This window comes from Schistocerca americana, chromosome 1, assembly GCF_021461395.2.
Source record: "Schistocerca americana isolate TAMUIC-IGC-003095 chromosome 1, iqSchAmer2.1, whole genome shotgun sequence".
Lineage (NCBI taxonomy): Eukaryota > Metazoa > Arthropoda > Insecta > Orthoptera > Acrididae > Schistocerca > Schistocerca americana.
The window spans coordinates 1,106,498,679-1,106,526,339 of record NC_060119.1 but is presented as its reverse complement, the minus strand read 5'-3'; the positions used below and the strand labels follow the sequence as shown (position 1 = coordinate 1,106,526,339).

At 40.4% G+C, this 27,661-nt stretch overlaps 1 protein-coding gene across 1 annotated transcript in view; it reads right to left on the bottom strand.

The window, feature by feature from the left end:
- Positions 1-23,036, bottom strand: part of LOC124618455 (la-related protein 7) — a 101,838-nt gene extending 78,802 nt beyond the window's left edge. Inside the window, exons 1-2 of the mRNA XM_047145349.1 lie at positions 22,929-23,036; positions 21,207-21,393 (exon numbers count right to left, since the gene is read on the bottom strand). Of these exons, the coding sequence (XP_047001305.1) occupies positions 21,207-21,393; positions 22,929-22,931 (190 nt within the window). The 5' untranslated portion in view covers positions 22,932-23,036. The remainder of the gene's footprint in view (positions 1-21,206; positions 21,394-22,928) is intronic.
- Positions 23,037-27,661: the final 4,625 nt, after the last annotated feature.

The following is a 27,661-nucleotide window of genomic DNA, read 5'->3' as shown; positions in this document are numbered from 1 at the left end:
GCTCATCATGCTTCCAATGAAGTGGCCCTTTGGATTACTGTAGAATTGACTACCTCTTTACATTGACCATGCAAGTTATTAATTCAAGTTTGTTACAGGTGGCATTTTATTGTACTATGTTGTTCCACAAGCATTAAAGTAGATGTGTATGAGTGTTATGGAAGATGCAAGAACCAAGAAGAAAGACTGACATTGTACAGAAGGATTTGATTCCACAGCAACACACTGATAGACAGGAAGACACATTGCTTAATTTCATAAATCGTTGTAGAATACTGTCTTTTTTATACATAAGCCCACTTGCAAGATTTCTTTTGTTGAATGCTAATGGCACTGTTTCTCTTGAAGAACTTATTTTAATGCACCATAATTACAAGCTATTCTTGTCTTTCATGTAGTGCTGTTAATGGTGCCACTGAACGGACATACAGTGGGTGACTCTAGCATAAGAAGCTGTTCCTCTGTCACACTTTGTACTGTTATTACGTTTGATTATACAGAAGTCGCCAAATCATTTCAGGGAGGACTTTGCATAAATTTTCTTATTGCCAGTTGACGATCTTTCGTGAAATACAAGTTTACATTTAATAGTTGGGATATTTTCTTATTTAACATTTGTGTATGTTGAGGAGCCTAAGGGCTGCAAGTCTATTGTTTAACAGAGATGTGTTTACTGTTGCGTTTTTCAACAATTATGGATAACTTTCGTTAATGAATGATTTCAGACACTACTGCGTGTTGAATTTTATAAATTTCTGGAGTGACTTTGTTTTGGTTTTTTAAATAAATGTCATGAAAAGTATAGAGCCCATAATGCTCAACCAATCATTCCGCCCCCTGACTTCCAGCTTGCTGTTACTTTTTGGTATCAGAGCATGGTTTGTTGATTGAGTGGTGGAGGGTGATTTCTAATGTTAAGAAGTGGATACCTATTATTTTGTATTTTCCAAAATGCCTGGTGTTGTTGAGGATTCAGTTTGTCAGAGTCAAGGTGAGCTTGTATATGAACTGAGGTGACGTGGTATAGAACCAAGGGGTACTGTACAGGAGTTGACTGAATAAATACGCCAGCACAGTCATCTGCTGGTGTACATAAAGTAACCACACCCAAAGACGTACGCTTGGCTGCTGCTGCTCTTTGTGATGCATTGGTAGAAATCATAGAAATTATTCAAGATATTAGTAGTTGTTTCATTAGTCACATGTGTTGGGTACAGGGCCACTTCAATCATTACACTGAGAGACTGAATGACTTGTTTGGTGTTGATGTGCAAAGGGCGAGGGAAATACAGGATTACAGTGCGACAATTGAAGAATGGTTTAAGAAAAATGATAACATCACAGGTGTGAATTCGGACAGTAAAGCAGTAGTTCATGATGGGGACAAGGGGCAAACAATTAGGGACACTATGTTTACCAGGCTGCAAAATCCATTGGAAGCTGTCGTGAATCAGTATGCTTGCAGTTTGCTAGCGTCAGTCAATTCAATTGTGGAATTTTTTTATTTTTTGTTAGAATTTGGCAGAAAGCCTTGGCGATGGAAATAAGTGATATTGAGGAATTTAGATTACCAGCTATTATGGTAAAACACTGGATGTGCAAGGAAAATTTGAAAGCCGTTCAACATAAGGAATCCTGGCAGGAATGCAGGCTCCAAATAATTAAGGTCATTCCACCTCGAGCATTGATGGAAGTAATGTATAACCACTATGAAATGGAGCAAGCTTTCAAAGAATCCTTAATTGATTTATGTTCATCATACTAAAAGGAGTGTATGTGCGTGGGATCATAATAACATGGAGGAACAGGTTGTAAGACATCTGTTAGAAAGATTGAATCTTGAAAATAGGCAGAGGGCATTATTTTGTCAGATACCTGGCACGTTTTTGGAACTGGATGAACTTGTGAGGTAGATTCAAGCTAGGCAGTATGTTGATCAAGAAACGTGTAGGGAAAAATTTGCTAACTAAGAATGCTTGCACTTCCAAAAAACCCGAGCAGGCAGGGGTACGATCAGCTAGTACAGAGGAGACTAGCTCATCAAAAGACCATAACTCAGCATTGAAGTGATGTAATTGTAATAAGCAGGTCATATGAAAAGAGACTGTATGGGGGAAGACCTTGCAACCTGAGTTATGACAATTACTGTACCAAAGACAGGACAAGCTCATATGTGCCGTTTGGCTGTATTGCCTTGAATAATGAACCGGTTCGTGCATTATTGGATTTAGGCAGTACTACGTCAGCAATTGATTAAGACTGTTTCACCAAAATGGGAAAGACTGTCAGTGGACAGGGGGCTGTTTATCACAGCAGGTAAATCTACTCTAACAGTCAAAGGAAGTTAGCTAGTGAAAGTGGTCTTGGGGGATTTTACATAAAAAATTGATATGAAAATTGCGAGAAATCTGGCGATCGCTGATATTTTAAAGAAAGTGGGTTTGATCCCAGATTGGGCAGGAGAGAGATTTCATTGTAAATTTAAACCACAGATGCTCTTCAGGTTCTGTCAGCATGGTGAAGGTGTTACCATGGCTGTGGGTAAAGAGGAACCACATTGAAGTGGGACTCCGTGACAAACTGTTAGATCACTTTAATATCTTTGTCATGAAAAAGATTGAGCTCTCTAATCCAAATTTCCTGCTGTGTTAACAACAGAACTGTGGGTCACACGGATGCTGTAATATGGCACTGAGTTGGTGGATGACATGCCGGTTAAGGCTATGCCATACAGGACTGCCCCCCTTGAGGCGTAGCGCCGTATAACAATCCTGCCTTGGAGGCGGTTAAGTAGGAGATGTGCCTCAGAGCTGGATAGCGACAGATGGTGACGTGAGACTGGACGCGCTTGTAGTTTATGTATCAGCCGATAGAGGACAATATTGGACTGTGATTTTAGTTTCGATTGTGCCCACTAGAGTGCACTAAAGTAATAGAATGTTTTTCATAAACTGTTCTAGTATTTTCATAAAGTGTTACTATGTCTTTTTTGTGTAGATAAAATGTTATAAATGTATTTTAGCAGTATGAATAATGCGTGAGTGTGGTTTAAGATTAGTATGAAGATAATTGTTTAATGAGTTATGTAGTAGGATTTAGTGTGGGAACATTTCGAAGAAGTATGTATGTGGACAAAGGGGATTTTTGTAGAATATATTTGTAAAGTAAGTTTATGGTAAAGGGAAAGATAATTCAGGTATAAATAACAATAGTAAATAACTTTATGCAGAAGCAAAACTTCAGCATATTAGATAATTACATCGGTAAAAGTGCAGTCGTTAGGTTTACTATTTTGCGATTGGTTATTGATGAAAAGCGCAGATTGAGTGTTGTTTTGCTATTGGCTGTTGAGTAAACTGACCAATGGTAAAGCAATATCCTTCGCGTGCCTTTCTCTGCTGGTAGAGAAGACAGAGAGTATTCTAGAGAAGAGTGGGAGCCTAGCCGTAAAACAGATCGGACGTGTGTAGGAGTAGTTCTGACGGAAACGATAAGTTGCCGGATCTAGCAGTGTTTCATACATCAAAAGTGTTGGAAAGTGACGGCATAATTATTCCGATGTGTGTGTAGAAATTTCGGAATTTTTAAGTGAATTGTGTGACGAGAAAAGACATATATTCTGCGTGGCGTATTGAGCAGGTCGGTGGCTAAAAATTGTGACTGCATTTGGTACCGACAGACTTAATATTTGGAGAGCATTATCAATCAAAAACAATCAGTATTTTTGTAGCTATTATGTTTTCGGGAAATGCAACACCATAAACTTGCTAACGTGAGTGAAAGGGATTATGAGTGACTGTGTTAAGACTAGCACGGGCTTGGCAGTGATACTTGTTCACCTAAGTTTCAGAATATATTAGCTGAGGACAAAATTTCCAAACTTTCATTTGTGTGAAAAATTTCTCCTGAAACATAGATTAGTGACTTAAATTGCAGCCTGGTTCACGTCGAAGTACAGTAGGTTTCACTCGGCTTTCCTACTGATGATCTGCTGAGACAATGTTCACAGGTAGGTGCAGGTTCGTCGTAAAGGGACGGAAAGAACCGCACCGCCGCACCCTCCATGATGAAGATATTAAGGGAAAACATAAGAAAAATGTTGCAACAGGGAGTCACTTAACCTTCTAAACCACCCTATGCTGCACTCGTATTTCTAGTACCAAAAGCTGATGGAGAATATCATCCAGTAGTGGGCCATAGGGAGTTAAATAAAAAAAGGTCTTTACACTTACTGGACTTGCACACATGCTCTGGGTGGTTTGAAGGAGCTTGGGTGCTTACCACATTGGATACCAACTAAGCTTACACTCAGAAAACATTGGATGAAAGATCCAAACCAATCACTGCATTTGTCATTAATTTGAATTTATTCAAATTCAATAGAATTCTGTTTGATTTAGTGGCAAGGACTGCTTCCTATTGCAATTAATGGATGGCACATTTTCTGATGATAAGTTCAAGTTTGTGTACCACTAATTAGATGACTTAGTTGTATATCATAAAACAATTCAAGAACATCTGGTACACTCGCAAGAGGTCCTTGGACAATTAAGAAAGGCAGGTCTAAGAGTAAACCCCGAGAATGTGGTTTTTGCTTCTCCATCGATGAAGTTTGTGGGGCATATTGTGTCTGGGGAACATGTCTGTTTTGATCCTGGTAGGGTAGAAATTATCAATCAAATGTCTCAGCCACGAAATGTCAAGTAGGTCGAACAGTTCATAGGAATGGCTAATTTCTTCTGAAAATTCATTAATGAGGTTACTGACAAAGTGGCTCCTCTCAATGAATTGTGTCAGAAAGGAGCCAAATTTATTTGGGGTCATCCTCAGGAGGCTGCATTTTTAGCTCTTAAACAAGCATTGCAATCAGCACAAGTGTCAGTTCTATCTGATTTTAATGAGGAGCCCACTTTGCAGACTGATGCATCCGGACACGGAATTGGCAGAGTCTCCTATAGGAAAGAGGTGGGAATCAGAGGTTTATTGCCTATGCCTCTAGGGGCTTGAATGAATTGGAGAAGAAGAACTCCACATACAAAGTAGAAACTCAGTTTTGTTGGGGACGGAGAAGTATAGGTATTATCCAGAACATGGGAAATTCATTTGGAAACTGATAATCAGGCACTGACCTGGATCTTGGCTAGGCCCAAAAAATGGGTGAATCACAAGATAGGCGACTAGGATTCTTGCATTCTGGTTTGATGTTCGCAACATTAAGGGGACAGAGAACGTGTTGGCAGATGGATTGAGCCGCATATTTGACCAGGGAGAGGATAGTTGCACCGATCATTCCCCACAGGGCAAATGGGAGCAGGCTGGGCAGGTTACTTCCATCCTTACCCAGATCCCCAGTCTGTTTAAGGATATGAGATATTTCCACGACCGGGAGCCACATTTGAGGAGTATAAAGCAAAGGATTAAAAATGGCGAGGAGGTTAACCTGAATATACTCAAGGGGAAAGTCCTGTGTTGTAAGGTACAGGGACAGAGGCAACCAAAGACTGTGGCACCTAAGGAACTGGTGCCTTTGTTGTTCAAATATCTTCACAAATCCCCAGTGGGGAGGGAGGTGGCACATTTAGAGAATTTGTAAGAGGGTAGCCTGATGTCAGGTACGTGCAATGAACAAGCCAGGTCAGGATACCAGGGTTGGTTACTCGGTGTAAAAACCCATAGAGAAAGCTTTTCAATGAATGTGTATCGATTTCGTTCGCCTGTTACGAAGTTCTAAGGAGGGGAATAGATATTTTTTGGTGCGTATTGATGCGTGTACTAGATTTACATGGTTGCCAACCAGAGGTGTGACGACCCGAGCAGTCATCCAGAATTTAACCAGCATTTTTGGGATCTTTGGGCTGCCACAATCCATAGTCCCAAATAATGTGAGCTCCTTTACTGCTGTGGTGTTTAGGCAATTCTATTAAGGGATGGGGGTAGAACATACTACCAAAACCCCACATTACCCAGCCCTTCTTATGCTGATCGCCCGAACTGCAATCTTAGATCTGCACCGATTGCTTATCATCACGAGAACAAGAGTAACTGGGATCATTCTCCAGCATTGTTGGCTACGGCATTCAATACGGCATCCCACGAAATGGATAAGTCAACACCTACGCAGCACTCGGACGTACGTGACTCTGGCTTCTCGCGCTGGACACCACCTTCAACTGCCGCGCCGGCATGAAGATTTTGTGTTCAAGTGTTCACTCCGCCATGCTCTGCAGTGTCAAGGGGGGCGGGGGTGGGATGGAGGGGCAGTGTACTCAATCATCTTTGATTTATCTTTGTCTATGTTCTCTTGGCATGCTACATTTGTACTGCCATGTTGTATTCACTTACTTCTGTGCCTCATAAATGTATATTCAATGTCTAAAGTGTGTTATTACTACCCTACGACACACAATGTCCACAAGCTAATACTAAATTCCTCTTTACCTGCAAAAATCATGAAGAGAGACAGATTTAGGTCAATTTACTTTATGCTTCATGTGAATAACAATGATAATTACGTATGAAAGGGTCAACAACCAAACCATGATCCACACACAAAATCCGACCTATTTTTGATAACTTTGTACTTAAAAGCAAGAACAGTTCTTACCCTGGTGAGAATCTCATAGCTGATGAAGGTTTATGTCCATTCAGAGGGAGAATTCGATTTCAAGTATATATCAAGAACAAACCGAGCAGGTGTGGTATCAAATTTTTCCATTCTAAGTGATTCAGCAACAGGATATGTTTTGAACTGTGAAGTGTACACTGGTTAAGGTGAAAAAGACAACAGTGCAGATTCAGGGTCATACACTGTACATAGACCGGTTTTATACTTCTGTAAAATTATTTGAAAGATTGTTTGATGAGGGCACATCTGCTGTTGCCACAATAATGAGAAACAGAAGAGGCCTACTACAGGAATTCAAACAGAATAAGCTAAAGAGGTGAAATAGTATTCCAGAGAAAAAATTCCGTGCTAGCACTTCACTGGAAAGATACTAGGGATGTGTTTGCCCTTTCTACTAAACAATGACAAGACAAAATCCAAGACTGGAATGGTAAAAAAACTGAAGCCTGATCTCATGCCTGATTATAATAAAAATAAAACTGGTGTTGATCATGGAGATCAGCTAGTGACATACTATTATTTTCAACAGTGAACAATGAAATGGTGGAAAAAGGTATTTTTTCATGTGTTTATGATGTGCGTGGTCAATTCTTACATTCTGTACAAGAAACTTCGGCTTGTCTTTCACAAACAAACCAGCTTGTTTATTTTTTTGGTGAACCTGGGAAAACAAATATTCGAGAAATCAGGTGAAGCTTTCAATGAAGATGAAAAGCAGGGTTCAGTAGCAAACCGGCGAACAGCAAGGCATTTCCCCACTCGAGTCCCATCAAGAACAAGCAAGAAGTATGCATAAAGATACTGCATTGCTTGCTCTGAGAAGGGCGCACGCAGCACTGGCAAATGAGTGAGAAGGGAAACCAGGTGGTGGTGTTCAAAATGGTTCAAATGGCTCTGAGCACTATAGGACTCAACTTCTGAGGTCATTAGTCCCCTAGAACTTAGAACTAGTTAAACCTAACTAGCCTAAGGACATCACACACATCCATGCCCGAGACAGGATTCAAACCTGTGACCGTAGCGGTCTTCCGGGTCCAGACTGCAGCGCCTAGAACCGCACGCCAGATGGTGGTGTGAAGAATGTAACGTAAGATTGTGTCTATCTGACTGTTTCAAGCAATATCACACAAAGACAAATTCTGCTCAATGAAAAGAGTTGTATAAATTCAATGAAATAGTTAAGTACATTTATTTTATAATAAATTCTGATATATCGCAATTACAAACTTTTCCTCTACCTCTGAATCTTCTAATTTTCAAAATATAATGATTCTGGAAATATGGGATATCTTTCAAAAAACTTAAAACTAATGTTGAGATATAGGATGATAATACAAACATCAGTTGAAAGGTTTTGCTTTTCTTCACATGTTTTGGTCAGGATCCAAGCAAAAAAGGTGCAAAATGTACGACTTCCAAGGGATTGCAGCAGTCCCTGTGGCCCACTGCAATGTGTTAATATACAACATGAGCAGCAAGGGCCCCAACTAAGTTTCCTGGGGCACTCTCAAAGTTACTTCTACATCTGACGATGACTCCCCATCCCAGATAACATGCTGTGCCCTTCCTACCAAAAAGTCCTCAATCCAGTCACAAATTTCAGTTGACACCCCTTATGATCCTACTTTTGACAATATGCATAGAGGTGGTACTGAGTCAAATGCTTTTCAGAAATCAAGAAATACCGCATCTGCCCGGCTGCCTTGATAAAAACCTTTCAGCAGGTCATGTGAAAAATTTGAGAGTTGGGTTTTACATGATCGATGTTTTCGGAATCCTTGCTGACTGGCACTGAGGAGGTGATTCTGTTCTAGATATCTCGTTATGTTTGAGCTCAGAATATGTTTTAAGATTCTACAACAAACCAATGTCAAGGATATTGGACGGTAGTTTTGTGGATCACTTCTACAACCCTTCTTGTAGACAGATGTGACCTGTGCCGTTTTCTAAGAACTGGGGATGATTTTTTGTTCACGGGATCTATTATAGATCATAGTTAGAGGAGGAGCTAACTTAGCCACAAATTCCGTATAGAATCTGACAGGGATTCCATTGGGGCCTGGAACTCTGTTCAATTTTAACGATTTCAGCTGTTTCTCAACAAGACTGACACTATTATTTATTCCATTCATCTTTTCAGTGGTCTGAGGATTAAATTGGGGCAATTCTCTCAGGTTTTCTTTTGTAAAGGAACATTTGAAAACAGAGGTAAGCTTTTCCTTTGCTATCCTCAATTTCAGTTTCTGTCTCACTTGCTAGGGACTGGAAATTAACTTTGGTGGCACTGACAGCCTTTACATACTACCAGAATTTCATCTCCATGTGCGTGGATAGGTGCTGAAAAAGAGCATTACTTGTCCTCCAAGCTACTTCAATGATATAAAAAAACTGAACTTTAAACTTTCTGTATTCAAATTGTCTCTTAAAATAACACAATATCATATACTTGGTGGACTGACAGGTCATCCCATACATGTTGTACAAATGCAAGACAAGAAGTAAGTTTTTCACTTGTTGCAGCATCTATTGTAGCCATGTGCTTTTCTCCTTGTCATCTAAACACCTCCAAAGCCTCCCACCAAGAAACAAGCAAACCCACAGAACAGGTGGAGACAAACATTCGCTGTCTCACATTGCAGCAGTGATGGCGTCAATCCATTCTTCCGTCTCTACATATCGTAATAATATCTCCCACAGCGAGATATCCTGACACTTAACTACCACTAAATGTGGTTAACATCTTTTGTCACCACGGAAGCTTCAAACTGGGACATGCCACTCTAAGAATGTCATGTCGCACTTCATGCTGCACCCGATATAAGCAGCTGTTCCAACTCTTAAATTAACTCTCCTCACAGAAGTGTTGAAATGAGGTAGGTTATGGCATCTAAGAGCAAATATAAACTCAACACTGACATGTCTTGATGCTGATGCAATCTCTACAAGGTCAGATTCTATACTGTACCCAGGATCTTTGTCAATACTATCTCGCAAGAGAACTACCAAGCAACAAAAATTTCTTTTTTTTTTTATTGGCTCCCCTACATTCTTACTTTTCTTATTATTGTTGCAAGTTCTTTGAGCCTTGCCTACATCTACACCTGCCTGCAGCTCACCAACTGGTCAAACTTATTTTCTAATTCCTCATGCTACCATGCTACCTGTTGCCACTTCCCACCCCTCTCTACCATTCTCCCTCCACAATCCATCCAGGTCTTTCCCTGCCTTGTCTAATTCAGCCTGAAAGGCAACAATTTTCCCTCCTGTTCCACTATCTGCCTATCTCTACTCAGTAACCTACAAAACCACTTAAGAGGCTCATTTACTTCCCAATCCCCATGTCACTACAGTCACCTCAATGGAAAAAAGTAATGCATCAAACACAACATACGCTGGTACTAATTGTTTTACAGCACATCGGCTCTTTTCATTCATTGTAAAATAATACTTTAGTACGAATAAGTCAATTAAATTACTGAAATACATGTAAACATGTTTTCAAAAATTTGGCTTATATGCAACTACTTGTCCAACATTTCTGACTCAAGAAAACTTAAGGTCTACCTAAGTTTACAGCATCAGAAGATAAACAAAAAAATAACTAAAACCTGACTTTGTTTACAAGATCACAAAACTCTCACATCTTGCCTGGTGCAGGGCTTTCAGCCACTAGTGTAATCAAACAATAGGATCTCTCTTCCTATTTATGCACAATACATTATATTTATTTACGTTCTAGGACAACTGCCAGTTCTGGGTAAAGTCTAGAACAGGGCCAGCTGCAGTCCCGGATTCTGAACTGCTCATATACTGGCAACACATCAGTTTCATGAAGCCAATGGGATGATACTTTCACATAAATGAGAGGTGAGAAAATGAATGTCTAGCGCCAAGTACATCAGGAATTACGAGGTTGTGGTTAGGCTGGGGCCTAGTAACACAGCTTAAATTGCTGCGAGTAAAACAAGCAGCAGTTAAATTTATAATTTTTGTTGTCATAAATATTTGACTGTTGTTTCCACTTACATGATTACAAGGTTGTGGATAGGTTACAAGGTGAAAATTTAGTTGTGAGTTGGCGAAGCCAACAATTGTGAAAGCCAAATTACCTGGTTGTAGTAACAGATTGATCTGTAGGTGAATCCAAGGCTTAGGTCAGGTTGGGGTACAACAGTTTCACTCACAAAAATTAAATTAATAATCTTTGTTGCAATATATATTTGTTTCTTTTGAATATTTTACAAATAACATGGCTGTAATTAGGCTGTGATCTAATACTATAGCTTAAATTAATAATCTTGGTCGTCAAAATATTCTCCCATTTCTTCTGAATGTATTATGATTTTAGAGATAGCATTATACTGACGTGAGAATGTAACAGTACTGCTTTGAAACATGTCATCTGTCTGCTGCTCTCTCACTGGCTGGATACACCCAGCATCTGACACGTCCTCTTTCCTTCCCATCACATTTTGTGGTGAGTGCTGGTAACATTACTGCACAAAAAACCTTTAAGTACAACACTGGGGCTGAACTAAACTTTTGCCACCCGTCCCTGCTGACACAAAATAAATGACGTTGATACTGCAAGTTTTTGTATCCATCAAACATGTTCAATTAATGGCAGTCACCATCAGTGTAGAGCCTGTGAAATTGACAGGAGCTGTGCTACTTCACCTTCTGCCAGAAGCTTTGTAGTAACAGCACTTTCACTGTCATCAAGCCAGTCAACTTCAATTAAGCATATCATATGTGTGGACACAGTTTAAAAAAAAGATCAACAAAAAGTCATGTACAACTGTGCAACAATAATAGTGCCTCAGTGAAGCAAACAGTATTGCTTCCTTTCTACAAGACCTCAAGCATATTTTGTCAATAAATTATTCCCTTACTTGATGTCAGTAATTCCAACACAGGTTAAAAACAGTTCTGCCAGTGCACAAAAAACGAAACAAAAAGCTCAAAAAATTTGGCTAAACTATGAAATCAGGTCTCTTTATGCCAAAAATCAAACCCTAAATTGGGAACTATATAAAGCACACCTTAATCTTATGAGTGTTCTGAATAATACCGCTGTTTTTGCCCATCTTGTTAGCAATGTTGAAAATCGTACATATGCAGTAATAGAAGAAATGAAAAACCCACAAACAAAAGATTGCAAATTTAAAAGCTAAACAAACACCCAACACAGCCATAAATTACACCCAGTCTAATGAAAAATACCATTTCTGTCCAAGACTAGTCAACCTCACGGACACTATTTTGAGTACAGAAGAAATAGAACTACTCAAAATAGGTCTGAAACACAATGTCAGCACACAGATAGATGAAAAACACATAGAAAATGTCATAGTTTAATCAGAAAGCATTCTCACACAGGAAAACAGAAATGAAACAAGTGAAGTAAACATTGGTCTGACGAGAGAGCTAGTCAGTAACGAAATCAAAAACATAACAACACAGATGAAAGAAAACAGAAGAAACCGAAACAATAAAGATTCTATAACAAAGACAAAACTTTGAAAGAAACTACATGAATGCAACACCAGCATCACAAAGGCAGATAAAGGAAGCACAGTGGTTGTCATGGATAAAGAGCAATACATCGGTAAGATACAAGAGTTCATCACAAAAAATAAAATTATAAAATTAAAATCAGATCCAATAAACAGATTGCAAACGAAGCTGAGAAACACAATGAGCATACAATAGAAAATAATAAAAAAACAAAACTGATACAAACAAATCTCAGTGCACCTTCACTCCGATGCCAACCAAAGCTACATAAGAAAGATCTCCTCGTCAGAGCTACTGTGAATTATAGAAATGCTCCCACTTAGCCAATTGCAAGAGACATGTTGAAAATCTTATCAGAAAACTACAAATTACAAGAAGACAGGACTATAAGAAACAAAACACACAATTGATTCAGTACATAAAAGACATCCAAGTTCCAGACACAGCCACCCTCCTGTCATTTGATGTAGAGAATATGTATTCCTATATACCAATAAGTGAAACAATAAACATTACAGAACAAAATTTTAAGACACACAACACACTTCCACAAGTATACATCAAAGAAACAGTCAGGCTTCTAGAGCTAATAACAGAAAAGAATTATTTTCAGTTCAATAATGTATTCTATTTACAAAGTTCCAGTGTCTAGAACCATAGCAAACATATTTACAAACCATGTAGAACAGATTATATTAACAAAATAGTGCCAAATAGGTACAACAACCTATACTGGATTAGACATATGGATATCTTGTGCCTGATAGATGAGCCAAAAAATAAAACTGAACAGTTACGCACAGACATACATTCTGTTCATGATAAGATACATTTTACAATAGAGAAAGAGCAAAATAGACAGTTAAATTTCTTGGACATGACCATGAAGATTCAAAACAACCAACACACATTTGCCATATACCGAAAACTGACAACAACAAACACAATTATACATAAGACATCACAGCACCCCACTTCTCAAAAGCACGCAGCACTTAGATACATGCTCCACAGACTAAACACAGTACCATTAGATACAGACAATTACAAAAAAGAAATGAATACTATAATACAAATAGCCACAAACAATGGATACAAAGAAAACAGTAACAAAACTGATCAAGAAACAGAAAAGAACAAACATCCAACTGTCACCAACACAAGGACAAAATCACACATAACAAATACACAAAATACAAGGATAGAAACAACACAAAGTGTGAAAGAAAAAGAAAGTAAACGATGGTACACAGTGAAATATAACCAAAAATACACACACAGAGTATCCAATATTTTCAAAAAACAAGGCACAAAAATAGCGCACCAAACCAACAACTCAATTCAGAAATACTTCCCAAACACAATAGGAAAAACCGATCTGTATCAGAAATCAGGAATATACCAACTGAAATGCAATACATGTGATGGAAGATATATAGGTCAAACCAGGAGGACATTTGATACCAGATACAAAGAACATGTGCATGGAAGTATAGGACAAATCATTCGACTTTTGCAGAACACTCTCACCAACACGAATATAAAATTACAACCAGAGACACAGACATGGAAATTATAATGATAAACAACAAAACATACCTACTCACCTTACAAGAAAATTACCACATCCAAAAACCCATAACAGAAAAGAAACAACTCATAAATGATCAGATCAACTTGGCAAACCACACACTCATTAAACTGATTAACCCCTTAATATAACATTAAAAGTACACATATAACCACAGGCTCCATTTACCACTACCATTTCCTCCCGGATCTGTCCCACAATCACTGTCCAGGCCATCCCTGCCATTCCTCCCCCTCCTCCCCCCCTGGAAAAAAAGAAAAATAGCCACTCCTCTAACATCTCTACCTACATACAAGACAATTTCACTAACTCCCTCTCTCTCTCTCTCTTCCCCCCCCCCCCCCCCCTCACACACACACACACACACACACACACACACAAAATCGTTTCATAGGTTGGCAAACTCACAATGTGAATGAAAACAAATGAATAGGCATAAATACTGCGGCAGTGATGAATGAAAACAGTTAAGAAAGTCAATTATAAGTAATGCAGCACGGGAAATAATGCAAAATGCCAAAAACTGCAGATGTGAAATGAAGCCTGTCGACACCAACCACTGCTAGTAAGAGGGGAAGGAGCAGATTATGTAAAGAAAACCGTAAGTAGCTTGCAAACTAACTTAATAAAGAAAACACTGTTTTTCACCTAAAAGAATAAAAAAATAAATGTACAAACATGTGTACCCAATTTACAGAATACCACAGGAGATGCTTTGTAAATAAAAATGAAACACATCTGGTGTAATTCTTTCTAGTTACATTGCAGTCAGCTCAAGGCAGATAACCTATAATAACAGATGTTAACAGCTGCTGCAGAAGATGGCCACACAAACAAATGTAAAAACAAGATTTCTTTTCAGATGGAAAGAGATAGCCTGTAGCCACGAAAAAACCGCCACTAACTCCACCAGTGTGCACTTTTGAGCACAGACAACATAAGGCAGAACAGTCCGTAGACGCATGGATGTAAGCACCAACACACCACCAAGAGATCACTTTGTTAGTGAACCCCATGATGTCAACAGAGTTCTTCACCCACGCATCGTGCCTGTCAGACACCAAGAACCAGAAGAGCAGTGTACATAAAATAACTTGGCCTACAGTTACACAGATGCTGCAGTAGGGGCGCCAACAATGGTAGTGCTGTGAGCATCGCTGTGAACAGCCATCGCATTGTGGGGGAAGTGCAGGTCAACAACTGAAGCCTACACATAAGCGTAGCATACAATATCATTTACTATGATACTGTCAGTATGAAATACAGAACATATTCCAAATGGAGAATGTGTGTCTGTTTACTAATTATTTATTTATTTATTTAGCTATCAGGCTCCATGGGACAGCAACTTGGTTATGGAATAATCCAGTACATAGTTACGGAATGCTGATTAGAAAATTTATAAACAACAGAATAAAGGAATCAATAAAACATGGAAAAGATTGAGAGAGAATACAAATAAATAACAACACAAAGCAAAGTTCTTAACTTCAGCAAGGAAATCTTGTACAGAACAGAAGATGTGTAACACATGGAAACTTTTCAACTTGGATTTGATACGTGGAGTATATCACTCAAATTTTTCTCAGCTCTGCTGGAAGCCTACTGAAAATTAGGCCTGCTGAAAACTGCAAACTTTTTTATACAACTACTGGCACATTCCTGTAGGGCCATGATATGACTGCTGCAGTCCACAGAAGTAAAAATATTTTTACCTCTGTGGCTCTTGGTTATAATATGACGGAAAAAAGAAAATCACTGGCTGTTTCTAAAATACTGTCATCAACTTCAAAACCACATTTTCTAGCAGCTCCAGAATTTCTTCATCAGTTGACCTGTCCCGCATTTTACAACACAGCAAAAACAAATGAGTGGGAACAGATCATACCAGTAATATGTTTCTCAAGCTACGTAGTACTTAATGGAAGAAGGAACATCCACCTTGGGGCTCTCTGAAGTACTAGAAGGGTCAACAACTGACTTCAAGCTGTCACTGCTCAGTAATACTGCATCACGAAGTAACAGCCAGGTAATCCACGCTCAAGAGATTCTTCAAGAGCTGACTGATACAGAAATCACAATGCAACCACAATTTCTATGGACAGTGATAAGGGTTTGTTAAGAAAGTGGTATCCAAGTGCATATTGTTTTGAGCATAGTGTTATGGGCCCTTTACTGTTCCTTAACTACATAAACAATTTGGGAGACAATCTGAGCAGCCGTCTTCGGTTGTTTGCAGATGATGCTGTTGTTTATCGACTAATAAAGTCATCAGAAGATCAAAACAAACTGCAAAACGATTTACAAAAAATATCTGAAGGGTGCAAAAAGTGGCTGTTGACCCTAAATAAAAAAAAGTGTGAGGTCATCCACATGAGTGCTAAAAGGAACTCGTTAAACTTCAGTTACACGATAAATCAGTCTAATCTAAAAGCTGTAAATTCAACTAAATACCTAGATATTACAATTACGCACAACTTAAATTGGAAGGAACACATAGAAAATGTTGTGTGGAAGGCTAACCAAAGACAGCGTTTTACTGGCACAAAACTTAGAAAATGTAACAGACTTACTAAGGAGACTGCCTACACTACGCTTGTCCGTCCTCTTTTTAGAATACTGCTGTGCGATTTGGGATCCTTACCAGATAGGACTGACGGAGTACATCGAAAAAGTTCAAAGAAATGCAGCATGTTTTGTATTATCGTGAATTATGGAAGAGAGTGTCACAGAAATGATACAGGATTTGGGCTAGAAATCATTAAAAGAGAGGTGTTTCGCATTGCGATAGAATCTTCTCACGAAATTCCAATCACCAACTTTCTCCTCCAAATGCGAAAATATTTTGTTGACACCGACCTACATAGGGAGGAACGATCACCACGATAAAATACGGGAAATCAGAGCTCGTACAGAAAGATATAGGTACTCATTCTTTCTGCGTGCTATACGAGATTGGAATAATAGAGAATTGTAAAGGTGGTTCGACTAACCCTCTGCCAGGCACTTAAATGTGATTTGCAGAGTATCCGTGTAAATGTAGACGTAAGCTGGTGTCACACAGCACTCACAATGAAAATGCATTCCTGCACTGGTGCCACAATTTGTTGAGTGAGCTCTAAAACTTTAGACTGTTTTTTCAATATTTTCCTCTATTAAGGCATTAATACAAACAAGCTTACAGTTATCTACCACTTTATTCTTTGTCTAAACAGAAATAAAATGTTATGAAGAAATTAGGAATGGACGCATGAAATGTGTTTAAACTGATTTGTTTTCTTCCTTGATCATCAACATGAACATCAATTTGGATAGGGATTACTGGAGACTGGGATATCACCTTTCTGCTTTGACCAATGTCAGCACCAAGCTGAAAACCAGTTTTCAGCATACCCGACACGGCGACCAAAACATTGACCATAACAGCCACAAAAATACAAATACCGTGCGAACCAATACAATGATTAAACTGAATGAAATTACTGGGACAACTGTGGGAAAAAGGGCGGTTTTGGGCTGGTAAAAACTAAAAATTCAATAATAAAAGCAATAACACTGTTCAAGACACAACACTCAAAACTGCCAAAAAGTAACAGTAAAACCATACAAAACACATCATAAGATCATGGTCAGCCAATCCCCAGTTAACCTATATAGCTCAACCCTAGACCAGGAGACCAATAAACCTTAACCCCCCCCCCCCCCAACTAAAAAAACGGGTACCCCAATCTGCAGCTCAACAATGTAGCTCATCCCTTGACCAGGATACCAACAACACCCTTCCCCAACAACAGAAGCTAGTATGTTAATCTCCGGTACACCTAAACACTTCAACCCTATAGTAAAAGTGCACTTACGGTACTGACACTTTTCCGGGGTCGACCAAAGCGTTCGATCCCACCCGTCGGCTTTGACCCGTGATGTAAGGCTGTTGTGGTGTGTGATGTCATGACGACGAGGAGTTTGGTTTGTGAGTGTGGCGTGTTTGCAGGTGTCATCGTGTTATGGTTCATGGTGCCCTCTGGTGGTGCATTTTGGGGTTTCGTGTTGTGCGGTGTAATGGGTTCAGTTTGGTCTTACTCATTCTAGTGGCTTGTTTGCATTTTGGCTGTGTTTTGAGCAGAATTGGTTTCAGTGAGTTAACGATTAAGTGGTTTTGTGTGAAAGTTATTGTAGTGCCGTTTGCTGTAGGTTGTGTGTTAATTTGAGTAAATTAATTTGTTGCTGTTTTTGTTAGGTATGGATATGAAGGATAAAATCAATAGTATTCACTTGAATGTAATGATGGGCAAGATTCCATTGGAGCTCATTAAATTTTTGCAGCTCTTTGCTTTGACAGCGCTGATCGTCAAGTGCTCTATTTGTGGCATGAAATGAGACTGGCCAAAGTTCCAGCGTCTCGGACCAGGGACGGTCATATGTGGCATTGCCATAAGGATGGCCTGTGGTGCTCGATACGTCGCGGTTCCTGGTTTGAGAAGTCTAGGTCGGGTATGCACGAGATTGTATTGATGGCTTATTACTTTTGTTATAGATCCTCACATAGTTTTTGCACGCATGAGACTGGCGTTGAGTGAGAGGAGTGTGCTTCACTGGTTTTCGTTTTGTTGTGAAGTATGTTCTCAGTTTATTAAGTACAGGGGTAAGTTGGGTGGGCCTGGGGCTGTGGTGGACCAGTCACAGTTTGGGAAAAGGAAGTATGGGAGGGGTAAGTCTGTGGTTGGTCTCTGGGTTTGGGGGCTGCTGTAACAGGGGTGGGTGTTCCGAATGTGTTTTCAGGGTTGTGGAGAGGCGGTCCAAGGTGGAATTAGTGGGATTAATTGAGGAGTTTATAGAACCGGGTTCCACTATAGTTCCAGATGCCTTTTCTTCTTATAGGGGGTTGGGTGAGAGGGGGTACAATCATTTAGTTGTTAACCATAGTTTAGAGTTTAAAAATTATGAGATGGGGGCTTGTACAAATACTGTAGAGGGGATGTGGGGGGCCGTTAAGTCAGTTCTTGGGAGGGGGAAGAGGCGCACTTCCAACCTTCAATCTAATTTAGATGAGTACTGTTGGCAGAAGAGCGTCCCTGAGGGCCATTGTTTTTTTTTTTTTTGGGGGGGGTTTCTTTAAGGACAATTAGTAAGATGTACATGCCAAAGGTGGTTGGTTAGGGTGGGTGGCTGCGGCTCGGGGGGGGGGGGGGGGGGTTAGTTGTTAGTACTGTTTGCAAGGGGGGGGGGGGGGGGGTGGGAGTGTGGTAGTTTGTGATTTAGTTGTGAAGGATCTATTTTGTTGCAGTTTTTGTTGAGTTGTAGTGTGTGATTGAGATTTTTTTATTTTGCATTTGGTTTTTGTTTATGGGTATTTTATTTTGGGGTGAGGGGGAAGGTTGGGTTGGGGTGTGGGTGGGTTAGGTCTTTCTTTTGGTTGTGTACTTTTTCGTTGGTTTGTGGTTTTGTGTGTGTGTGTGTGTGTGTGTGTGTGTGTGTGAGCGCACGCGCCTGTGTGTGATTGTGGTGGCCGACCTAGGACCTGGGTTGCGGCGCCGGAACTTTGTTGTGTAAGTTTTTATTTTTCTTGTTCTTAGTGTATTTGTTGTGTGTTGGGGTCAAGGGAAGTGTTCCATTACAATATGTGGTTGTGGCTGTTGATGTTCTGGTACTAGGAGTTGCTGTTGAGCTATATAGGTCAAGGGAAGTGTTCGATTCGAATTTGTGGGATCGGGAGATGCTGTTGAGCTATGTAGGTCAAGGAAAGTTTTTGATTCCAATTTGTGGGATCGGGAGCTGCTATTGAGCTACGTAGGTCAAGGGAAATGTCCAATTCCAGAGGATATTGTGTTTAGTGGAATTTGTGTTGTCAGTTTTTTCCGTCTTTTGTGTGGTTTTGTATGCGGGTGTGTATCTAAATTTGTTTATATTTAGTTTGTCCCCACCCAGAAACCCCTAATTTCCCACACTTGTCTCGTTAGTGTCATTAGGTTTATTGTGGAACGTGTGTATGTTGGTTTTTCGATGTATTTTCGTGTTTGTTGCTATGTTTACGTAATGACGTCATAGGCGCCATATTGGAGTCGTGGTGTACGGTCATTTCCGCCATATTTGTGACATCATGGGTGAAAGCAGATGGGTGGAATCGGACACTTCTGTATTTCCCTTTTCTGTGGCGTGTGTGCAGTTGGTAACTATATGCGGTGAATGATGAATCAGAGAACAAGAAGGCAGAACCCTTGAGAAAACAGTTTATGATACTTATTGAATTGATTCACTGTCTTTTTTTTAATTAAATCATGAGAGAAGTTAGGTGGATCAATTTTTATTAACAATAGAGCCATACATTTGATATATTAATAAACACTGAGCCACCTACCTTCTCCCATGATTTAATTAAAAATGTTGATCTACTTACTTAGTAGTTATGTAGGCACCTAAGAAAATTGCTTAAATTTTATGACATATTCTGGTTTATATGACAACATTCTAAACAATACATCTGATTCTTCCACCACGTAATATCATACACTCCACATCATGACAACTTTAGCACACTAAATGACAAAAACATACCTCTCAAACACATTGTCACCACATAATTAAACTGGCACCACTTCATACACCACACCCTCTACAGCAACATTTCACCTCCACTCCAAAACAAACACATCATGGCTCGATGGTGTCACACAACTGAACGTGACGAATTCAGGAGTTGTATATGGGTTTCATTGGTGCTTGTTTCACTTGCAACAATTTAAGCTGTGTTATTACATCCAAACTAACTCATAACCTCAGAAATTGTGACATATTCAGGAAAAAAAGCAACTTTTTATGATAACCATGATACAAGATTGAGCAACTCTCACTGGCTACTGTATATTACCACGAATTGGCTATGACCAATGATGATAAACTGCTATGGCAGCACACAAAACAGCAGCTGGTACACCATACATGCAGTTAGTACATTATCTCTATAGGATGTTAAATTCCTGGGTGTACCTCAAGCTTGCAATTACATGTCTCAACACAATACTTTGATAATTGACTTCATTCTCTTCATCAGATAGAGTCTAGTTTGAATCCAGGTGCTGAGTGCATCTAAAATCAGCATATTATCTTTGCCTTCACTTCTCTTCGCAAAACATGAGACCCTCGAACCCTAGGATCTAAGTGGCCTGAGAAACTCTACTCTATGCTGATAAGATGAGCAGCAGTGTAAATCAATTATTTCACATGTACAATCAATATGACCATCTATAATAACTGACAGTTGTTCACCATTTTCACACCCTGTACTTTTTTTTTTTTTTTTTTTTTTTTTTTTTTTTTTTTTTTTTTTTTTTTTTTTTTTTTTGACGCTGGGTATGTTTACCGAGAATATCAATGTGCTCAACAAAGAAGATAACATACACAACCAAGTAAACAAGAAATGAAAGTGGTATTAAATTATACTTGTACTGTAGAAATGTGAATATTCATATTGCTTACATTTATCTTTTTCTATTAAATCAATGAGAAATTTATCTTTTGTTAGATTAGCATCACCAAAATAAAATTCCATTTGGTTTTTCAGTGCTTTGTATGTACGCTTCTTTCTGCGTCGAACTTCATCTTCAGGCTTCCGACGGTGTTCTTCTTCTTCAACTGTTACTGTCATGTTATCATCTATGTCTGCCTGTAGACAAAAGAAACAACAAAGATGAAGAGAATTTCAACATACACAGCAATGGAGATAAGTAACTTCCACAAAAAGTTTGTGTAGGCTTTATTGATGATTAACTATCATAATTACCTAAGGCAGTTGCAATTAATACCATCAAATGTTAGTTTCCAAGATAACAAAATGCAAGGCCTTAAAAAGGCCTGCAAAACACAAACAGGATAACATTACCCATCAAGCTCTGTCAAAACTTTCTTAGAGAAGTAATGTATGGTGATCTTGCTCTCAATGGCACCCCCCTCCTACTACTCCTTTTCCCTTCCTTCTTCACAATCTGAACTGAGGATTCTACCGCAAAAAAAGAGGGAAGGAGTGAAGCAGACTTTGAGAAATAGTGCTTAGCTTCTCTTCCCTTTATAAAGGCAGGAGTTAAAACTGTTTAGGCCAGAACTGAAACACTGCTCCATGAAAACTAAACAACAATCATAACAACAACATAAAGATTCTGATGCTCCAGTAGTCACATTGCCACATCAGAATTACTACTTTTCTTGATCTGCTGGGTTTTTAAAATTTATTTAGTGAAAACAATATTTAGCACTATATCTACTCACGTAATCTGTGTTTCACAGTAAAGCAAATGTAATGTTACGATAAGTTCCTTGCTGAGTTGTTGTTGTTTTTAAGAGAAAGCAATGAATTTAGTTGCCAATGATATTAGCTTGTATTAGTGCGCCGGCAGCTATTGCCTGGTAACATAAAACCTGACTCACTGTTAAAGCTGTAAAGTGACGAGACACTTTATTCAAAACTAAAATAAGTTGGATAAAAGCAATGTTCTCTTCCAGGCACAGCGGATTTTAATTTTAGACGTGAAGCAGGAGGAAGCCCTATAGAATATACAATAATTGTTAGGTAATCTAAAAAGGTAGACTACTCATTACCACTTTCGCGAAGCGACAACTATACAAAATTGCTAAAAACGCTCTTTCTTTTTCTCAGAATCTAATGCAAGATGATATCAGGACACGAAAGTTTATTACATAAATGAGATCGGTAACGTAATCCGACATATCGCTTTGTGACAACTTCGCACGCAGCTTCAAAAGAATGTACAGGGAACCGTAACTACATTCTGGAGTATACTTACGAGAGGCTGAGAAGAGCCACAACTTCTCTGAGCGACGCAATCACGGAAATTTCTGAACTACATATTACAGTCGTTACATCTCCCGCGTCTCTAAAGAACAACATGACAATCTCACATTGTGCACTACATTTTAAAACGCCAAATGTTATCAACGAACACCACACACACAGTACACGGCCCAGTGTTATACTTCTCTTTACACAACGAATCAGAAACGAAGAAAATTTGTTCAGAAACATCTCACACAACACGTTAATTTCCCAATGATACACTCATCATTAAGGATATACAATTATAGCTGAATCCATGGGAACATAACAGTATGGTCTCTAAGTTCTTTAATTTACATGAACTAGTGGGCAATAAATTGGAAAAAAACTACGACCTATATTACACATACCATCTCTCCGACTCCTCAATACCGGATGACAACACTACTATACAGCACACGATGCACAGTGTTTACTAACACCGAATAAGTAGCAAAGAGCTTATCGCTAAAACCTCGGGCTGACCAAAGATGTTAGAATCCTTGAGACCGAGACACAATATACGTTGAAAATTTGCACAAGCTTGCATGTCCATACCTCCAGAATAATGCGCTAGTGATGGACAACTTGAGTAATATGTAAGCCTAGGCTTGCGCGATGGTGGTCACAGTCAATTAAATTCTTCTGGGCTGTTGACAGCATTGTCTATGAATAAAACTGTCTGACGTTTCGGTCACTACTGCAAGTGGCTGTCCTCAGGGCTTTGTGCTCAGCTGACAGCTAAATGAGAGAGACTTTAAAATCTTATATAGTAGCGGAGGAAGTTGTTTACGTAATTTGATGGGGTACATAGGATCGGGGGTGGGGGGGAGGGTGTTGGCCCTTGTTTATTGGCTTTATATTATTCCTTGTCATTGGTGGATAAAGAAGTGTTTGATTGGTGTTTTTTTAAAAAAAATTTTTATTCACCAAAACCAATATTATACAAAGTAACCCACCACCTAAGACATTAGTGGGTCAAAGTAACATACAAAATTCATAATTATCAAGCAACATGTACCAAAACTTTATCTACTTATTGTTAGTATTAACTACCAGATGGAAGGTTCGCTACTCTATGGGCATGCCTACTATTTGACCTACTATTAACCTACTATACTATCTACTCTACCCTACTCTACTAAGCTACATCCTGCAGCGTTACAAGTGTGCCAGCAAAATACAAACCTATTATCTCTTGGCCGTGCCCACCGAACTAATCCCAGTGGGCGCGCCCCTGGCACTGGGCTGGCCTTAATGGAATACCGCTGCAGGTCTTTTAAGAATATCCTAGAATCTATTTCCTACTAATAATTTTAACTACTGAGTCATAATTGGTGTGCTGTGTCTATAATCGGGAAGTTCGCACCCTCCCCTTAGTCCTGGACACGACGGATCGCGATCGTCACGGAGGTCGGCCAGTACGCGTCCTGGCGGAATGGGATAGGTGTGTAATGTCACGTTTTCGCTCTTCTGTTACTCTATCTCCCTACGGTATTCTCTCAGGACCTTGGCAGATACCTCCCTGGCTAGTCTGTCGATGATAGTGAAGGTAACCGGGTTCCTGATTAGATGGAAGATATCTGTGTTTGGGAGTGAATTCCTTAAGTCTGTGGCAACGTCATAGAAAATGGGACACTCCTAGACCACGTGGTCCGGTGTACCTATCCCGGCACCGCAGTCACACGAGGGAGTCGCTCTTTTCCCGAAAAGATTTGCTGGGTATGGGCCATGCCCCATGAGGAAGTGCAGCAGTCCCTTTCTAGGCTAAAAATGCTTCATTCTTAATCGTTCGTGAATGTTTGGTAAAAATTGGTATGTTCTTCTCCCTGTCTCATCCCCATCCCAGATCTCTAGCCATAATTCCATTCCTCTTCTTTTGACTGATCGTTTATCCCCCACTCGAATCTCCATGTTGTCTTCAGTTTTTTCAATCTACCCCTTTTTTACCCAGTATCATGCAGCCTGCTCCCTGATTTTTACATCTAGGGGGCACAACCTCATGAGAATTAACAATGCTCGCCCAAGGGATGTACTGTAGGATCCGACTGAGCGCAATAGCACGTTCTGCTGCACTCTCTTCACGGCCATAGCAGGAATGACCCTCATGAGCCTGTGAGCCCAGACTCTGGATCCGTAGCCCACGATGGAGGTGAGGATTGTATTGTGATACAACTTGATGAGGTTTGGGAGAAGATGGAATCGCCTATGCCCTATCGTGATGAGGTTATTTAGGACCTCTAATGACCTATGAGTTGTATCTTCAATGTACGGGGCGAAGCTCCATTTCTCATCTAGTATTACTCCTAAGTATCGTGGTTCTCGACGACGTATTACCGGTGTGCCATCTATTCTGACTGTGGGGTTTCTGGCCAGTTCGCCTTTTAAGAGCAAATAGGGTGATTTATTTGGTGTCACTTTTTGTTTGGTTCTGTGGCACCATTGTGATAATATGGTCATGGTTCTTTCTATTTTGGGTTACAATTCCTTTCGGCTATGGCCGCCAACCAACAGGAGGAGGTCGTCAGCATAGGCTATCACCCCTAGCACATCTGCACTGCTCTCCAAGGTGTCAAGGAGAGGCTCCATATTGACATCCCAAAAGAGTGGCCCCAGGACAGAGCCCTGTGTACACCCCTTCGTTATCTTCTTCCCACTCTCCCGCCATGGGATGATAGCAAGACCTCCCTATCCATACAACAGCTCCTAAGACATCCATATAGCGGCCCTGGACACTTCTTCTCTCGTAGGTGGGAGAAGAGCGAAGGCCACCACAGGTTGACAGGTTATCGAAGGCGCCACTGATGTCTACCATGATGCCAACTATGTACTTATGTGTGGGCGACCCGCAGACCTCAGCCGCCATGGCGATTGCATCAGATGCTGAACGCCCTGGCCGGAAGCCGAATTGCCTACTGCTCATCCAACAGAGCACCTGGTGTGCCATCAGCCTGTCAGCCAGCAACTTCTCCAGCAATTATCCAAGCAGATCCAACAGACATATCGGTCTGTAAAATTTGACTTCTTTAGGATCTTTATCCTGTCCCTTTTTAATAATTACAAAGTTAGCCTGTTTCCAGATGGTTGGAAACGTCCTGACGCTCAGTGCCTCGTTGTAGATTCTTGCTAGAGGTGTTACTAGTTGAGGAGCGAGGTATTGCACCACCTCCGCTTTGATGCCGTCTGGTCCTGCAGCTTTACCTCTTTTAAGTGATTTGATGTGCGTCGCCACCTCGTTCTCTGAGAATGGGTACACTGCAGTATTATTTTGGTACTCTTCTCGAAAAGCCTGCCTAATTAGGCCTTGTTCTTCAGTGTCCTCCTCTTCCTCGTCATCCAGAAGCAGGGACCGGAGAAGGACCTCAGCAGTTTCCTGCCATGACCCTGTCATCCGATTCCCATCTCTAACAGTTGACAATATCATAGGTGACCGAATCTTTTCTCTATCTATTTTGTATGGTGTGCCCCAGGGGTCTATAGCCTATATATGGACGCATTTTTCCCGGCTCTGGAGTCTAACCTTTTGAGTTCCCTTTGGAACTCTTCCTTCGGATTCCTGTAAATTTGTAGCAGTCACTGTTTCTCTTCCCAGACGACACTTCGGTGATAGTACCTCCTCGCCCTCCTGACCAGCTGACGCATCTGCCCTAGTTCGGCGGAACATGGTGACGGGGAGACCGTCACGGCCCTCCTCCTGGTTGGCATTGCTGCCTTCACCGCTCTAGCAATGGCACTTACTAGGTCTTCAGCGTGCTTGTCGACATCTTCATCACTATCTGGCCATGTCGGAATGACAAACTCTCTTGTGAGGCGCTCCCAGTCTGTTTTGTTATAATTGAATTGAAATTCCCATCCTATGTCCCAGTGACGCTCTCTATCAGTAAACTCAAAGGTGATTACAGAATGAGATTTTCACTCTGCAGCGGAGTGTGCGCTGATATGAAACTTCCTGGCAGATTAAAACTGTGTGCAAGACCGAGACTCGAACTCAGAACCTTTGCCTTTTGTGGGCAAGTGCTCTACCAACTGAGCTACCCAAGCACGACTCACGATCCGTCCTCACAGCTTCACTTCTGCCAGTACCTCGTCTCCTACCTTCCAAACTTTACAGAAGCTCTCCTGCGAACCTCCCGAGTTCGAGTCTCGGTCCGGCACACAGTTTTAATCTGCCAGGAAATTTCAAAGGTGATTAGATTATGATTACATGTCGTGACTTGGTTTCTTACCGTCCAGTTTTGCAAGTGACCGGCAATATTACGTGATACTAATGTTAAGTCAATGTTTGTTCCTTCTCCTCCACCGCCAGTATAGGTGGGGGTATTTCCTGCTCTGTTAGCAACCAAGTACTGCAAAGACATGATTGTTTCCTCCATCTTCTCCCCTCTTCCATCCCGAGTGCCACTGTACCACAGGGGGACTTCACGTTGACATCTGCCACCACCACTATCCTTCGACCTCTCAATGCCGTGGTTATCTGTACTAGTTGGTCGAGGTATACTTCAATTTCGTCACCATACTGGAAGTACATATTTACTAGGTGTATAACTCCCACGGGCGTCTGGAGTTCGACAACAATACAATGTTAGTCTGAGAGGAGCGCAAGCACTGTGGTTCTTAAAGCTTTATTTATTACTATGATGGTGGCTTTAGGATCATTGCCGAAGCATACTATTTGCCAGTTCACAGCAGCGAAAGTTATATTTCCCGCAAGAGAGATGGCTCCTGTAGACAGAGTAAGACTCATCTCCTCCACCAGTCTTCGGGGCTTCTGCATGACCAGTCTACTGTTGTGTGTATTTTGTTGTCCTAGCTGTAACATGACAGTCATGGAAAGTACGTGTGAACATATGAATCTGGGAAGGTTTTCTCCAGTCATATGCTATCCTACCATTAGCTAAGACAGCCTGATTGTAGATCTCATCAAGGTCAAATTTCTCATTCCTTCTTTGAAATACCTTTTTGACAAGGTCACGCAGGGCGCCAAAGTCAGTTGGGAAATTCATGGTCTTTAACTGTATTCTTTCGACAGCCTCCATGGCCGAGAAGGTGACTTTACGTCTGTACTGATGCCCCACCAGCACTAAGTGCCTTAGTGCTGTAGTCA